Source organism: Camponotus vicinus, unplaced genomic scaffold, assembly GCF_025532165.1.
Source record: "Camponotus vicinus isolate PSW18456_S1 unplaced genomic scaffold, iyCamVici1.0 SCAF_3, whole genome shotgun sequence".
NCBI lineage: Eukaryota > Metazoa > Arthropoda > Insecta > Hymenoptera > Formicidae > Camponotus > Camponotus vicinus.
This window is the reverse complement of record NW_028141967.1, coordinates 25,238,669-25,255,134: the sequence shown is the minus strand read 5'-3', so window position 1 is coordinate 25,255,134 and position 16,466 is coordinate 25,238,669. Positions and strand designations below refer to the sequence as shown.

The following is a 16,466-nucleotide window of genomic DNA, read 5'->3' as shown; positions in this document are numbered from 1 at the left end:
AGATCGCGGTCTCGTGCGCGGGAGAAAGGGGGAGAGGGGAGGGGCAGGGGGGAGAGGGGAACGTGACACGGTCGTGACGTCGGAGCTCACGCACACGCGCGCGCACACGCACATCGCGACGCCGCACATGTGCGGGGCGAATTTCTCGCTCGCGCTCCGAGATGCGCGAAGCGGGCAGAGGAGCTTCTCTCTCGCTCTCTCTCTCTTTTTTTTTTTTATTTTTTAATTTTACGTACCTATCCCGGGGATCGATCCACGTAGTTTTTCGCGTGTTGTGATCGATGAAATACACCTTTCCATCGAAGTCCTGGGCGACGTCCCATCCTTCCGGAAGCGGTATCTCCCCATTCCGTCTCCTTGGCATATTTCACTGCGCTCTAAATCCATCCAAAAGCTCTCTCTCTATCGCCGTGCGATCGACGGGCGCATATCCGTGCGCGCGGGCACACGCTTCTCGAGCCGCATATACACCTCGCTCGCTCGGCCAACGTGAGAATAGGAGAGAGGGGGGCGAGGAAGGCGCGAAAGGGATAGAGACGGAGAAACGCGAAACGCGAGAGAGAAGAGCCCGGTCGGACGGCGGACAGGTGGAAGGGGGGGGAAAGGAGCGAGCGAGAGGCGGCGGTGAAGCGACAAAGACGGAGACGAAACGTTCGCGCGCGCGCGCGCGCACACACGCACACCGAGCGTAACGCGACCAGGGGCGTATATGTGTGTGTGCGCCAACTCTTTCGCTCTCTCTCTCTTTCTCTGATTCTCGTTCGCTACTCCGCCATCATGAATACCTCATTATCATGAGCGAAATGACGTCAGAGTCCCCGCCTTCAGATTCCTCTCGAGCGGAATTCCACCGTTAACATAGCCGGCCGTCGAGAAGCGGCAGCTGCGGCGGCGGCGGCGGCCCGAGGCGGCGGGCGGCGAGCGACGGTGACAGTGTCGTCGTGTTGCGTTCGCACGGGTGCATCGATCGGGTGCACTTGGCGTATCATCGCCGCACCACCTTCCCAAGGTGGTGGCCCGAGTGGCCTTCCTCTTCCCGCTTCCTCTTTGCCGCTTCTTCCTTTCGCACTCGCGCACACTCGAGTAATCTCGCTCGCATTCGACACTCGCTCCTTCTCGATTCGAGATTCTCACCACAGAGAGGAATAACGATAAGGAGAAAAACGAAACGAAACACCCCCGAGATTCCCGTCGCGCACTCTCGTCGCTTAACCTCCTCGGTCGCGTCCTCGATTCGCACAACTTTCACCCCCCGATAATATCGCTCCCTCGTCGAGTGTCACCTCGAGATGTTCGCCGACGACCATACGTATACACACTTGGCGCGCTCGAGTTTCAAACTGACGGGAGCTCGACACTGTCGATGCGTCGTAATCGTCCGATAATTGACGTCGGCGAATTTCGACGATCGCTCGCGACACTCGCTACTGGCGCGACCGCGCGCGCGATTTGACCCGCGTGAACGTTGCCGCGCACCGTTCCGTGCGATCTCCCTGCGTGCCGTGCCGGACGCTACAGCGACGTCGTATCTCTCGTGGCGGCGGCGGCGGCGGCGGCGGCGGCGGCGGCGGCGGCGGCGGCGGCGGCGGCGACGGTGGCGGTGGCGGCGGAACGGCCCGCGACCCGTTTTAAGCGACGCGCGCTATCGCCGGCTTCGTACGGCAACGGCGGCGGAGCACGTTTCACCGTGTTCCCTTTTCCTCGTTGCATTAGCCGCGACTGTAATGCTAATGCCGAGCAGCGGATCTTGACGTTTTTCGCACGCAGGAATGTGGGAACTCGACGCCCTCTCTCGGCGCGTGCGAGAGGACAATCTACCGTTTGTTTTTTTCCTTTTTTTTTTTCAAACTCCCGTTCCGGCTTAATTTCGCGTTACGCGGACGACGATACCGCCAGCGGTGGATCGCCCCGCGCAATCTCGTCGAGACGGTCGAGACGGTGAAGGAGGATCGCACCTTCGCGATACGGCTCGGGAATAATCCGCGCCTTCGCGCGGAATATTATGTACACCAGGTTTCTCGCGATAAATTCGCGACGGACGATTTTCTCGTTTCCGACGATACTACCACCTCGCGTCAGCTTTCGAACATGCCGAGTGTTTGAGACATGCCACTGGACGTTCATGCCGCGCGCGGATCTGGCGATACCTCTCGCTCTTTCTCTCTCCCGCTCGCGCTCTATCTGTTCTCGTCACCACTCCTCCGACCCTCTCGTTCCTCGTACACCGCAAGAACATCCCCCTCCACCACGGCCACCCGTCTCCGTTCGACTCTCGACGCTCGTCCTCGTCGCCCTCTCCTTGTTCCACTCGCCTCCGACGGTCATTCTCGATCCTCGTCGCGCTCCCGCCGACGTTCTCTCTCTCTTTCTCCCACCGCCGTCGGTAAGCCCGTGTGTCTCTGACCGCTGCGCACGAGAGGCAGCGGGAATAGACGAACGTGTTGCCCTTTCGGCAGCCTCGCATATTTGCCGCTATGCCGCTCGAATGGCGCCACTCTACGATTCGTGGGCGCAGGTGCACCTCGGGACTCGGAATTGTTTCGAGTACGAAAAAGGGAGGGCACGCGGCAAGAAGGATGTCAGTGACAACCTCCGACAGAGTGTAAAGAATCTGAAAAATGAACAAAAATTAAACATTACTTTTGTAAAGAAATTTTAATTAATCTAAAATTCGAATATTACGATTATCGATCAGCTGGCGTTTAAAGATTCGATTTACGTATACCCTGTATTTAAATACGCGCTGCTCTATTAAACAGCGAGTACGCGTTGTCATTGGATTGTTTGTTGAAATAAAATTTTATTTCATCGAAGAATTCAACTTTAGACGCGCAGGTAGATGACGGAACATTAGCCTAATAAACGGAGAGATTTAAAAAAATTGAATGTAAATTTACAGGTATCTGTTTCCTCGAGAAAACAACGTATGTACGATAGGTTGGAGCATACGACCGTCTCGTAAACGAGACGCGAGACGCAACGCGTACTTTATACATGTACCTAGGCATAAAGCGCAGCTGCAAAGAATGGACCCACGCTTTGACGCAGCCCTGAACCAATCCCGTCGCATGCGCAATAATCTCCGTTAATGCCACGAAGGCTTATACGAATTCGACGTTCGACGTGCCAGACATGCCTCTCCGATGACTTTGTCGTCCACGTGACCGCAATGTTTGACACGTACATACACAAACAAACGCGTGCAACTATATACACGTATAATAAATTGGAACATATGTTGATACGTGTTTGCGTTTTACTGCTAAACGAGTTTCAACTCCCTTAGACTTGCGACGAAGGGTATCTCGATATATTTCTGCAAACTCATTTTAATCTCGAACGTAGAATTGTGGAAGATATAAACGTTTTTAGGAATTTGTAAGCTTCAACGAGAGATGGTAACGTCCGATAGCGACACCGACTTTGAAAGCGCTGACGAGGAGTTGGATCGTAATAGGCCTCTCAAGAAGGACAGCCGAATCACTTATTGGACATCGTCGACGGTCGATTCCGAATCGGACGACGATGCCGAATACTTTCAACATGCGCCTTACAAAAGTTCCAATTGGCAAAGAAGAAAAACCGCGCGACCGAATGTGACAACGGGTCAAGAGACACTCGTCGGTGATAAGGATGATAAAATTGCTGCTAATGTCAAAGGTGACGACGATGTACATATGGTCAAGTCAATAGAGACTTTTAATAACCAAGAGGATACATCGCCCATCGAATCGAACAAGTCACCTCGCTCAACTTCCACGATATCGGTAAAGGACAAAAATGCTCAATTTAAGGCAGAGGACAGTTTGACTGTAAAATCAGATGATACCATGCCTAAAATAGAAGCAAAGGCTGAAAAAGCCTCCGAAATCACGCAACAACGAAACTCGTCTCACCGATTGGGTACAAAAAAATTGGCAACCAGAATTACAAAGGATAGTAACGAGGAAAGTACAGAGTGTTTGAATAAAAGATCTTTACAATCTACGAGCAAAGATACAAAATGTGAATTGCAGAAAAACAATCAATCGATGTCAGATGATGAGTGTAAACCAACAGGTACAAATGATTTGTCAGAAATGGACATACCAGAGGAATTAAAGTTGAATAAAAAATTTAAAGAAGTTTTTCAGCCTGAAGGATGGGAAGGACTTGAGAATGAATTGCCCGACGAATTGATGGAAGAGAAATTAGAGCCCGTATTGGAGAGATTATCTGTGGCGAACAAAGGACCGGAAAGTCCTTTAGGAAACTGGAGTAGTTGGGGAAATTGGGACGTAACTTCGCTACTTAATACAGCTACAGCAAGTGTTTCTACTCTGACTACTCATGTGTCTCAAGGACTTACACTTTTGGAAGATACGATAGGAATACAGGATTCTAGAGAACTGGCAGAGATAAAGCAGGATGAAACTGCCATACTCGATGGTACAATATCTAGCATAAATTTTATATAGCATTGCAATTTTAATGGTATACACATAATTTTTTTTTATTTATTGTGTTACATTTATGAAAATATCTTATTTTTTTATTAGATATAACTCAATTGCATGTATGAAGATAATAGTTAATGTATAACAGTTGTTTCGATTAAAACTTGTCAATTTCATATTAATAGATGCAGATTCAGAAACTCGAGGAAAGGAAAATCAATCGTATAGTACATTTGGATTTGGAAATTTGATATCAGGAGTATCTTCGATTACAAAATTGGTTGAATCTACTGGCAAAGAATTTACTAGCAAAGTTATGACAGGCGGTTTAGATACATTGGAGGCTATTGGGAAGAAAACGATGGAAGTATTGCAAGATGGTGATCCTGGATTAAAAAAGAAAAGAGCCTTCTTCATGAACGAACCTGAAAAGCCAAATTTATCGCAAATTCTTAGAGAAGCAAAGGAAAAAGCTGAGATTGAGCAAAAAACAATCGAGGAACGCCAATTGGCGAGAAAAGTACATTTCGAGAGCCTTTTTGACGATTATCAAGGACTCGTTCACTTGGAAGCTCTAGAAATATTATCAAAACAGAGCAGTATGAAAATTCAGCAATATTTAATTGAATTAGACGCAAACGAATTGACCTCCGTGCAAGAAACGTTGGAAGAGATTAAACAACTTTGTAATTTGAATGACATAGATGATGAAGATAATAAAAATAATAAAGATTTAAAGGACAAATTGGAGAGCGCTTGTCATGATCTTGGTGTCGATATTACTTACGAAAAACTATATAGTGTAAGATAATATCTAGCGGCGGGATTTTTTTTATTGTCACATTGTAAACATTCAAACAGCATCTAATGTTGTCGATATTTTCAGGTTTGGATAGAAACGAAAAGTTATCTTACATCATCTTCGACAGATACGGATCAAGAAATCTTTCAGAATGCTATATCGACTCTGGCACAGTTTACAGCATTTTCCATAGAAAGATTCCATAAAACGGCAGAATTGCTGTTAATCAAGGAACGACGCAGTACCGTGAACGAAGCTGACGCTTTGGTGCAACTTACTAATATTCTGTCTGATCAGATTAACTTGTTAGCAAATTCATTTCATGATACATTACATCAACTTGCCGAGACTGTAGAAAAACCGAATAATATTGAAGCAAATTTGGAAAGGATTTCGTCAGAAGTGAGTTCTCTTGTGTAAATCATGTAGAGCATACATATGCACACAATGATTATAATACTATTATAAAAGAGCTTATTCTTTTCACACAGGCTTGTAACGCAAATTCATATATTCAAGATGCCTTCAAACTTCTCATCCCTATTCTACAAGTTGGTGCAATCTGATAAAATATTATAAAAATATAAAGAAATTTTTTATATATACCTTATATTTACCTATATAGACGATATCATTAAATATATTTTCAATTATTGATTATAGCGATTTCACAAATACTTTCCATTTTACCCGTTTTATTTAATATTTATATTCAAAAGAGAGGGACCAACTTATTAGCTCAATATATTTACACATATTGTTGTTATTAATCTTTATAATATTATGTTATCGTTAGACAAAATAGATATATAAATATAAATAAACCAGGATATTAATAAAATAATAATAGAAAATTATTTTAATACATCTGTACTTTTCTTAGAATATTGCTTCTCTCTCGAAATTAAATTTTAAATACGTGACAATATAAAAATATGACAATTGATGTAAGATACACATGGAATATTTGTAACATAAAATATGAATTTAAATAAAAGTATCACACACATTACAATGTACATTTAATGTACAATGTATTAAAAAAATATTATAATAATATATCATGCTCAATACTGAATATGTAATTTTTAAACACACTTGTTCTAATATTATCAATGATAAAGAAGACTTTCAACTTGAGCTATAAAAAATATCATGGGTCATATAAAAATTATCATGTCTGAAACAAAGGATCAATGTTTCCCTCTTTTATTACCAACGGGGGGCTTTTGTAGTTGAAAGTTTGAGCCGCTTCCGTTCACTGGCAATGGTGCAGTTAAATTAATCGGCGCGTTAAAATTTAAGCTTGCTGTTGGCGGTTTCATGGATGAGCCTATAGTAATATTACTAGCAGACGATACCGGAGTCGAACTTTCCCAAACTGTAACAATATATTTATATCATTACATTTTATTCATTTATCGACATAGAGGCAAAACATGTATAATGGCTAAAGGCATGGAATATTTTTTACACTTTATTAAAGATATAGTAAATATATATATATTATAAAATATATATTTCAAGAAATATAGAGCCAATTTCGTCATTTTTATTTTTAGAGATTATCATTTGTTAGTGAATCATAATCTTGAATTGATAGTATATTTTAGCATTAATTGATATTTCTGTATTAGCACATTTATAAAATTCTTTATAAAATTTTATCTAATTTAACAATTTTTTTTGAGAGATTTTCCTTTTCAAACTCGATTGAAACAATGCAGATAAGTATGTACTTTAAATATCTTTACATACATTCTACAGAGTTTGTTTGAATCCATGAAAGATTTGAGATGATACATCTCCTAATTAATATCTATATTCGCAAGCATTACCATATAATATTAATAAAGCCAAAAGCAATTAAAGCACATACATGTAATGACGCTTTATTTTTGTTAGAAAGCGTAAATTCAAAGATGAATCTTTCGAGATAGCGTCTAAATGCAAAGTATATAAAAGAGATTAATAATATCGCGTTATAATCGTCTATATAAAATTTATAATTGATCACCCTGTGTAAGAGGTGTATATATATACACACATACACATATATATATATATATATATATATATATATATATATATATATATAGGCAAAGAAAAGCGTGTTACCCCTTTCCCGTAATCAACATAAAGAAACTGAAATAAAAATTTAATACCTTAATAATTAAACTACAGCCTCTACTTTTTTCCTGGAAAGGCAAAATAAAATCAGATAATACAGATAAAAAAAGCTCAAAGTTAAGAATATTTGTCAAATAAGAGAAAGGGAAAAAAAATAGACAAAATAATTATAAACACTTGTTAATTCTATTTAGTAATAAATGACGTTATATGTTAGTAAATTCTACCTCATAACTAGATCCACGCAAGACCTGAAGGTAGCAAATCTTTAGGGGGGAAGGGGGGTAATTAAAATTAAATTCATTTCTTACAAATCTCTTACTCGTAGCTCGAGGATATAGAATTACAAAAGAATCAACAAGGCCTATTTACCTAAAGGATTTCGTGTTTCATAACTTGCCGGCCGGTTCGTGCTTAATGTCGTTGATGACAAAAAGCTTTTATTTCCTGTAAGCATTAACCTTGTTTTCAAGACTTACAATGTTCAAGTTATTTTGAAACGTGCATAAAACATTATTACCTGGTCCAAAGGGAGTGGGACCGCTCGTGATCTTTTCGATACTGTTACGACTAGGTTTTCCGCTTGCTTTGATGCTATCAAAAACATTGGTATTATCCTTTAATACATATTTCCTGAAATTGAGATATTGTTCTTTCTGTTGTTGCACTTTGGCATGCACACTTTGCAATCGACCAGCAACCGCGACTAGGGACTCGTGAAGCTTACTCATAGCCATTGTCAATTCTAATGAAAATAAAGCAGCAATGCATGATTAAGAATATTTCTAATGGATTCAAGTGAATATATTTAATGGAAGAATTGAGAAACATACCCTGTGGGGTTAATGTTCTCGGCGCCATCATAGCCTGTATATGCTTTTCCGTTGTCTCAATTTGTGATCTGAATAACATCAAATCATGCTCAAAGCTTTCAGCTAATTCCATGAAAAATTGAAGGGGCGTATTATTTTCATATTGCAAGCCTGGCGGAGTATCGTGAGTTCTTTGAGCTATTTCAGAACTTTGCAACGCCTTTGCCGTGTCTTGTTTCAGTTTATCAGCCGAAGAACGATCCCGTTGCACTGAGCCAGATAAAGTAGACAAGATTTCCATCAAGGATGCTGTATCTTCCGCGCATCGATTCAACGGTCTAGCCGAACCCCTCGCGATATCTGAAGATAGGCCTTTCTGCATTTTTACAAACTCCCTATAAAATACGATTATTTTAATATTGCGTAAACATATCTTACATGTACAAATCTCAAGATATAATATTACTTGAATTTATCTATTGTTTGCATAAGCTCGTTTGGCAGTAGATTTTCTTTGGCAGCTGTTGAACTACTATTTCCTTGAGAAAGACCTTTATTGTTAACCGAAACATCTAAGCCACCGAGTCCTTTATTTGTATTGGTAGTAGTTGCGGCGATTGATGGTTTAGCACCCAATAAAGTACTTCCACTATTGGACCCAAATAAAGAAGCTGCATATAAATGACAATTGTATGACACTAAGAATAAATTTCCCCTTGTTTTAGGAAATTAGACTGATATAATGTACATACTATTGGTAGTAGCTGTACCAAAAGTTAAACTTCCTGTTGCTGTTGTGTTAGATGTTCCACCAAATGTTAGAGCATTTGTTGTAGCTGGTGTGCCAAAATTAAGACCCGTAAATAAAGGTGCGGAGGTTGTAGGGGCAGGAAATAAACTAGGAGCAGTGGTCACTGTAGTAACTATATTGGTGCCTAGAAGCAAACCGCTGTTTTGCGCTTGTGTAGATGTTGTTGTTGTACCGAATCCGAAATTAAGACCTATAGACGTCGTTGGGGCCGGCAGAGCGCCAAATGTTAATGTGCTAGACGTTGGGGTTGTGCTGCCGAACGTGTTTGTCAAACCAAAGCTCGTTGCTGTCCTGGATAACAAAAACAATTGTATGTGATAATCAAGCGCTTAATCTTTTTCCCTTTGTGGAAAATAATTTTATATCTAAACATTAAATATATATTTAATGAGCGAGGAAATATACGCTTTATCTTCATTATTAAAAATTACTGAAACTACAATATAATCTTTAATACTATTTGAAGGTTAACATTGATTATATTTACTTTTGAGTCCCAAATCCAAAACTCGTGCTACTAGAAGTGACGGCTGGATTTCCGAATGTGAACGCCATATCGTTAATAACAAACGATTGTATAGTAAAGAATCTATTTACAATATAAATACGCGCCACAAACAATTATCGTAACCATCCTTTTTCATGTTTAGTCGGAATCATAGACATAGTAAGTATAGACCGAGCATCCATTGTATAAGCGTTAAGTATACGAAAAGAAAGACAAAAGATGTAAGATGAGTTTCTTTCTCTTTTCAATGTCGGAGAAGTGGGGAGCACTTCTCTTCATCTCCTCGCGCCGGTTCGTCGTTTCCCCTATTGAGATGAGGAGAAGTGCTCCCCACTCCTCCGGCATTGAAAAGAGAAAGAAACTCATCTTACATCTTTTGTCTTTCTTTTCGTATACTTAACGCTTATACAATGGATGCTCGGTCTATACTTACTATGTCTATGGTCGGAATAGTCGGCATACGCCATAGACGACAAATTTTTATATAGAAATTGCACCGTATATGATATTTTCAGAGAGAAGACTGAGAGATGTCATGGCCTGTTTTTAGGTGATCCCTGAAAGCGATACTCCCTCTATGGACATTGAAAACGTGGACATGAACTATTAAGCCAAAGTCCATGAATGTTCTCAGAGGGTAATATATAATGAGCACAATTTCTGGTTTTGTTCCGTGCTATGTGCACGAAATGCCGGTAGCACCAGAGTATAATTATCATTATTTTGAAAATAATATATAAATATGATAAATAATAATTTTTATAAATTACTTACCTATATGTGTATGATGTGTGCCCATATGTTGTCCAAATGATTTTAAATATAAGAATATAGACTATATGAATATCGGCGTATGTTACCGCCGGCATAGCTCTCAGGTTCATGAAAGTACTGAAACCTCCTCACCTGGCAAATGCCTTCGTTAAGGCGGAGATACAGGGGAGGAAAAATTGAGGAGGAAAAATTTTTTTATTTATTTTTATTCTTTTTAATAGAGTTTTTAAACAGAGAATATAATACATATAAAAAATATATATTACATATAATTATATATATACAAATTTACATATATACAATATAATTATAATATATACAACGTAAATTATAATTAATTTGCAATTACATAAAAAACACATTACAAAATATTAAATTATGTAATATAAAAATAATTACATTACAAATATATATATTACAAAATTTAATGCAGAATATATAAAATACAATGCATTAGAAATATGTATTACAAAATAAAATACAAATTTAATATAAACTATAATTTTAAACTTAATACAAAATAAAATTTATTACACGAAAGTGTCCAAAGTATACGTATAATATAAAATTTACTAAAAATTTTTACATAGACCAGACAAGACTGATTAGTGATGATTAATTACGCGATATTTATTATTAATAATCGACATAGAATAATAGAATTTAATTAGTTTGATATAAATAACGTATAAACGTAAATAATCATGATCAAAAGAGTCATTAATAAAATTATTGATCATTTCTTCGATTGTAGAACAAAGTATTTGCATTATTGACGCATTTCGTGCAGACCATGAAAAGAAATATTTAAAACGTGTAAAGCTGGAACAAGCTTTGATGTAAATCAAAGATTAAATTACAAAATAAATTGGAATTTAAAATCCGCGAGAAAACGCGATGAATAAATAAATCGACAATAATCGAATATTCAATTGCGAGATACGCATAATTTTTATAATATAATAATCGAATCAATAGACACGCGTGCGATATAATTATTATCACACAAATGTTGACAGACGAAGATATTTTAGCAAACATTTGTGATCCGTATTGTTTATGAACATAAAATTCACTGTCTGATTTATTTGCAATTAATATATACGCGACTTTATACGAATTTCACGATTGAGAATAAAATACATATCCTATTCCGCGCATGATTAGCTGAATAAGAAGAAATGAGCTCTATAAGTTTTAAAATATAATTAAAAATCGCGTTGTGGTCACGTTTAATAGAAAATAACGGAACGAATGATTTTCAAAGTCCCTCTAATAATCGATGTAATAGTAGAGTTTAATAAGATTTAAATAATGTAAAGAATCACGTTTAAAAAAGTCATTAATATAGTCATCGATCGTCTTTTAAATTATAGAAGAAAATATTTGCACTACTAGCATTTTGCGCGAACTATTAAAAACAATATTCAAAGACGTGGAAAGATAAACAAAGCTTTAATGTATAAGTCAACGATTAAATTATAAGATAAATCGCGATTTAAAATTCCCGAGAAAACGCGACGAATAAATATAATGATCGAAGCTGTCAATAGACACGAGCGCGATATAATTATTATCACGTAAGTATAAAAAATCAAAAATATTTCAACAATCATTTGAGGTCTGTAATGTTTGTGAATATACAATTCACCGACCGATTTACTTGCGAATTTTTATAAGATAAATCGCGATTTAAAATTCGCGATAAACCGCGACGAATAAATAAATCGATAATTCAAAATATTCAATTGCAGATACGCGAGTGACATACCGGTAATATCCGATAAAAAGAGGAGCGATCTTAAAAGTGGGAAGCGACTTCAACTTGTCTTATTTCTTCTATTTCGGAACTCGCGAAATCGATTTACAATGAAGAGTTAAGTGATTCATTAAACATCAGAAGTCCCACTATAAGAAGGAACGAATCTCCGATCTTCCTGATGGCTCCCGATAACAGTGATTTCGGCAGCGAATTAACGACTGTTACCCTTATTATCATTTTTAATATATGAGATTAAAATTCGCGTGAAAAAAAACATGTTCTTCCATTTTAAGAAATATCTTTTTTTATTAAAAAATGACTGGATATAATGATTTTTTCATATACATGTTACAATCGAATATATTTAGGAAAAATGAAATACATGCGCTTTTATCGTTGCTCGGTTAAATGTGTGAATAATAATAATTTTAGGGTACCAAATGTGCTCGAGACAAATCAAATCTAATAACAGCGAGATTTAAAAAAAAATTCAATTTGAATATTTAGCAACATCAAATGAAAAAGTATCAAGGAATTAATTTTTCTGTTGCATTTAACAGTTAACACTTAGCAATAAAACGATAATTTATTTTATTGTGATTTTTATAAGAATAATTATTTCTTTAACGATACTTAAAGATTAAGTGTATTTTATTCGATATTTTATCATTCAACTTTTTAACAATCTAAATACAATTCAAATTATTATTAATTTTAATTCTTGTCACACACTTCTATTTTTAAATCAATATGTCAAAAATTAAATTCAAATATAATCAATTAATATTCTTATAGATCTATTCTTTATAAAACTCAAAATAATTTATTTTGTAAAACTAATTATTACGCGCAATCAATTTTTTTATCTTTTAAGAGAGATTTATCTCTGATATTAATACTTTAAATGTAAAACTAGCAAAAAAATGTTTCTTTATTATAAATTTTTGAAAAATATAATTATATAAAGAGAGTATGTTAATTTTCATATAAGAAATATTTAAATAATTATATTATTTTAAAAATATTTTATAAGATATTAAAATATTCATATATAAAAATATTAATTAATAACAAAAATATTATAAATGCTTTATTATAGATACTTTAAATGTGTTAAAATAAAACCTGGAATATTTTATACATGCATTATATTACGTGATTTTTAGAGCGAATTATATATACCATTGAGAAAATGAAAAAATAATAAGCAATATGTCTATTTTCAAATTAATATATATTGTTGCGTCCGCGGAACGATATGTATATATCGAACGCGCGCGCGACACAATTGATCGGCACACGCTCGCACTCGCGCACTCGAAAATAATAATACGGTTCTTTGAAACACAAGAACCACGAAACATAAAACCACGAGAAACATACAAGAACTCAGATAATTCGTAAAACGAAACACAGATTTTAACGAGCGACCGCTCAGCTTGACAGCTGGGCTCAGACTCAGCTGACCGTCGTTGATGTTAAACAACCTCTTAACAACGCGCGCGGAGACGATCTTCTTCCATCGACGTACTTCCCGACAGAATAACGGATGGCGTATACATCCGCAGGAACGAGACGCGGGGACGCAACAATATAAATAATAAATAATTTTTATAAATTACTCACCGCATATCTCTCTGGCTGCTTCAGGCTCTCTCACTGTTCTCTGGCTGTCCGATACTTTTCCAGATATCCTTCTCCTTTCTTCATCCTTTGCTTGCACCTTCACAGCACTCATGTTCACTCGCGAACAAACAATTAATTATATTTAGTCATATGTAGAAACGATTACGAGACACTTTGCACGGCACTCCCGATCGCGAATAATTACGAGAAACACACTTTAATATATTTTTAGTATAAGGGATAGAGAAGTACGATTCGCTCGACGTTTTTATAAGATCAAATTAAATACTAATTCATTACAAATGTTGTCTTTATTATTGATATATGTATGCAATACATGTATATTAATATGAATTATAGTCGAAAGTTTAATATAATTGAAAGTCATGATCCAATAATCGTTTAATTAATAATTAATTTAAGAATATACGACGTATTTCGCACTACGATCTTTACTACTCGAGTGTTGCCGTGCGAATGATACCAAGACCGTATGACTAGCGCGCTATTGTTTACATCGTCAAGGCCGAACACCGTGTTATTGTCCGTTCGTCATATCGAAATATATTGTATTATATTATATTATATTTTATATTATAATATAATATAATATAAATATGTTAAAGTACGTAAAATATATCGATGACGAACAAACAATAATACCGACCTTGGCGTAAACAATACATATATTTTATATTATATTATATTATATTATATTATATTATATTTTACGTATTTTGATACAGCAAATAATTTGTCGATATTAATCGCGATCGCGTCTAGAAAAGGATTTAACGGAGCGCCTTGTACTACTACTTTACTCTTTGAGTGTCGTCGCGCGAATAATAATAGAGCCGAGAAAATTAGTCCAAAAGACCGTGTTATTATTATTTTTTATCGAAACATTTTTCAAGACTATGGCATATAAACATTAGCGCGCTATTGTTTACGCCGCCAAGGTCGGTATTATTGTCTTGTTCGTCATCGAAATATTTTACGTACTTTAACACACACACACACACACACACACACACACACACACACACACACACACACACACACACACACACACACACACACACACACACACACACACACATATATATATATATACATATACATATGGAATATATTAAAGTATATAGAAGTACTTTAGATTATATAGATTTTTTAATTATATGATTATTTATTAAAAGATTGTATGATGTATCATGGAGCCTTACATTATATTAATTGTTTAGATCCACGATTCAATTATTTTACTGTGCGTCCTTATAATCTGAATTATATTTCAATGATTGAAAAATAAAACAATAAAACGTCGCAGACATATTATATTCGACTCTATAAATATCTATAAATATTAAAGAAATAATTTCTGCTCGTAAAAATCGATTTCATATCGAAATAATAATTTATTATTTTAGATTTCTGTTACTATATATATATATATATATATATATATATATATATATATATATATATATATATATATATGATTCTTATTATAATTAATTAAATGAATAAATTACGAAATATGCGATTCGAGAATTTTCGTCGCGGTATGTATATAGATATTAATTATGTGTTATTTATAAAAGTTAATTAATTATATTGTTATATAATAAATAATTTTCCGATGTTAATCGCGATCGTATCTAGAAAAGAAATTTAACGGCGTATCACTATATTACTCGTTAGAAAATATTAGACAATAACATATGAAATTATATAAATCGTTTCACAATCGACATGCAGATATTACAATGCTATCTGTATCTCATTTATATAATTTCATATGTTATTGTCTAATATTTTCTCTAATGTGTTATATTAATTATATTGTTTCAATTTTTAATCACGGTAATAAATGATTACGATTCGATAAAGATTTATAGTTGCGATACAGTTTCATGTCGTGAATTAATTTTTAATTAATTAATTTATATTAATATTTAAAGCAAATTATGTTTCGATACTAATCGTAATCGTATTTAGTAAAAAAATTACAATACAATACGAAACGTTTCTCACCACTACCTTATTACTCGAGAGTCACCGTGCGAATGATGACAAAGCCGAAACATAGCGCGTTACTGTTTATATTTTATATTGCCAAAGTCGAACACCGTGTTATCAATAATTCGTTGCCAAAATATTTTATATATTATAAAATGTACATTAACGCGGAATATTAAATTAATGAAGTATTTTAATTTATTGATTAAAATTGATTATTTATTAAACAATTTATCCTTTCATTATGCTAATTATTTGCATCTATAATTCGATTGATTTACTTCGTGTTCTCTCACAATCCAAATTACATTTAGATTGTCAAGTAGAACGATAAAGTAACACGGATGAAATATATTTGTGACTCTAAATATTATAATAATAATTATTGTCCGTAAAAATCGCAATGATCGAAGTAATTATTTAATATTTTGGATTTCTATCATTTAATCGATTTTCGATTAAATTGTATATTGTTTAATAACAAGGATTGAGAAAATTAAAACATTGGTCGAAATATAGTTAATTCTAATATTAAAGCTTTAACATAGCGCGCTACTGTTTATTTGTTGTATTGCCAAAGTCGAACACCGTGTTATCGATAATTCGTTGCCGAAATATATTATAAAATATACGCTAACGCGGAATATTAAATTATAGAAGTATTTTCATTAATTAATTAAAATTGATTATTTATTAAATAACTTATCACGGAACCTTTCGTTATGCTAATTGTTTGAATTTATTCGATTATTTTATTTTCAAAGTCAAATTCTATAATATTTAGTT

The 16,466-nt window shown here is 35.6% G+C and overlaps 3 protein-coding genes across 11 annotated transcripts in view; 1 reads left to right on the top strand and 2 right to left on the bottom strand.

The window, feature by feature from the left end:
• Positions 1-2,599, bottom strand: part of Kibra (WW and C2 domain containing protein kibra) — a 54,514-nt gene extending 51,915 nt beyond the window's left edge. The window contains exon 1 of the mRNA XM_083094173.1: positions 237-2,599. Within this exon, the coding sequence (XP_082950299.1) occupies positions 237-364 (128 nt within the window). The 5' untranslated portion in view covers positions 365-2,599. The remainder of the gene's footprint in view (positions 1-236) is intronic.
• On the top strand, positions 1,616-5,898 carry LOC145968600 (protein FAM114A2). 7 transcript variants are annotated; one of them, XM_083094180.1, is made up of 5 exons: positions 1,616-2,602; positions 2,900-4,428; positions 4,622-5,238; positions 5,323-5,640; positions 5,730-5,898. In XM_083094180.1, the coding sequence occupies exons 2-5, from the start codon at positions 3,396-3,398 to the stop codon at positions 5,802-5,804; spliced, it is 2,043 nt and encodes a 680-aa protein (XP_082950306.1). In that variant the 5' UTR covers positions 1,616-2,602; positions 2,900-3,395; the 3' UTR covers positions 5,805-5,898. The 7 variants fall into 7 exon arrangements, with proteins under 7 accessions (XP_082950306.1, XP_082950305.1, XP_082950304.1 ...); XM_083094179.1 differs by having other exon boundaries at positions 1,616-2,644; XM_083094178.1 differs by having other exon boundaries at positions 1,616-2,835.
• On the bottom strand, positions 4,183-9,679 carry Nup58 (nuclear pore complex protein Nup58). 3 transcript variants are annotated; one of them, XM_083094185.1, is made up of 8 exons: positions 9,479-9,679; positions 8,933-9,282; positions 8,647-8,851; positions 8,202-8,575; positions 7,889-8,113; positions 7,741-7,815; positions 7,596-7,619; positions 6,432-6,619 (listed from the first exon to the last, which is right to left on the bottom strand). In XM_083094185.1, exons 1-7 carry the CDS (start codon positions 9,544-9,546, stop codon positions 7,603-7,605), a joined length of 1,314 nt encoding a protein of 437 aa, XP_082950311.1. In that variant the 5' UTR covers positions 9,547-9,679; the 3' UTR covers positions 6,432-6,619; positions 7,596-7,602. The 3 variants fall into 3 exon arrangements, with proteins under 3 accessions (XP_082950310.1, XP_082950311.1, XP_082950313.1); XM_083094187.1 differs by lacking the exon at positions 7,596-7,619 and adding an exon at positions 7,404-7,436; XM_083094184.1 differs by lacking the exon at positions 7,596-7,619 and having other exon boundaries at positions 4,183-6,619; positions 9,479-9,678.
• Positions 9,680-16,466: the final 6,787 nt, after the last annotated feature.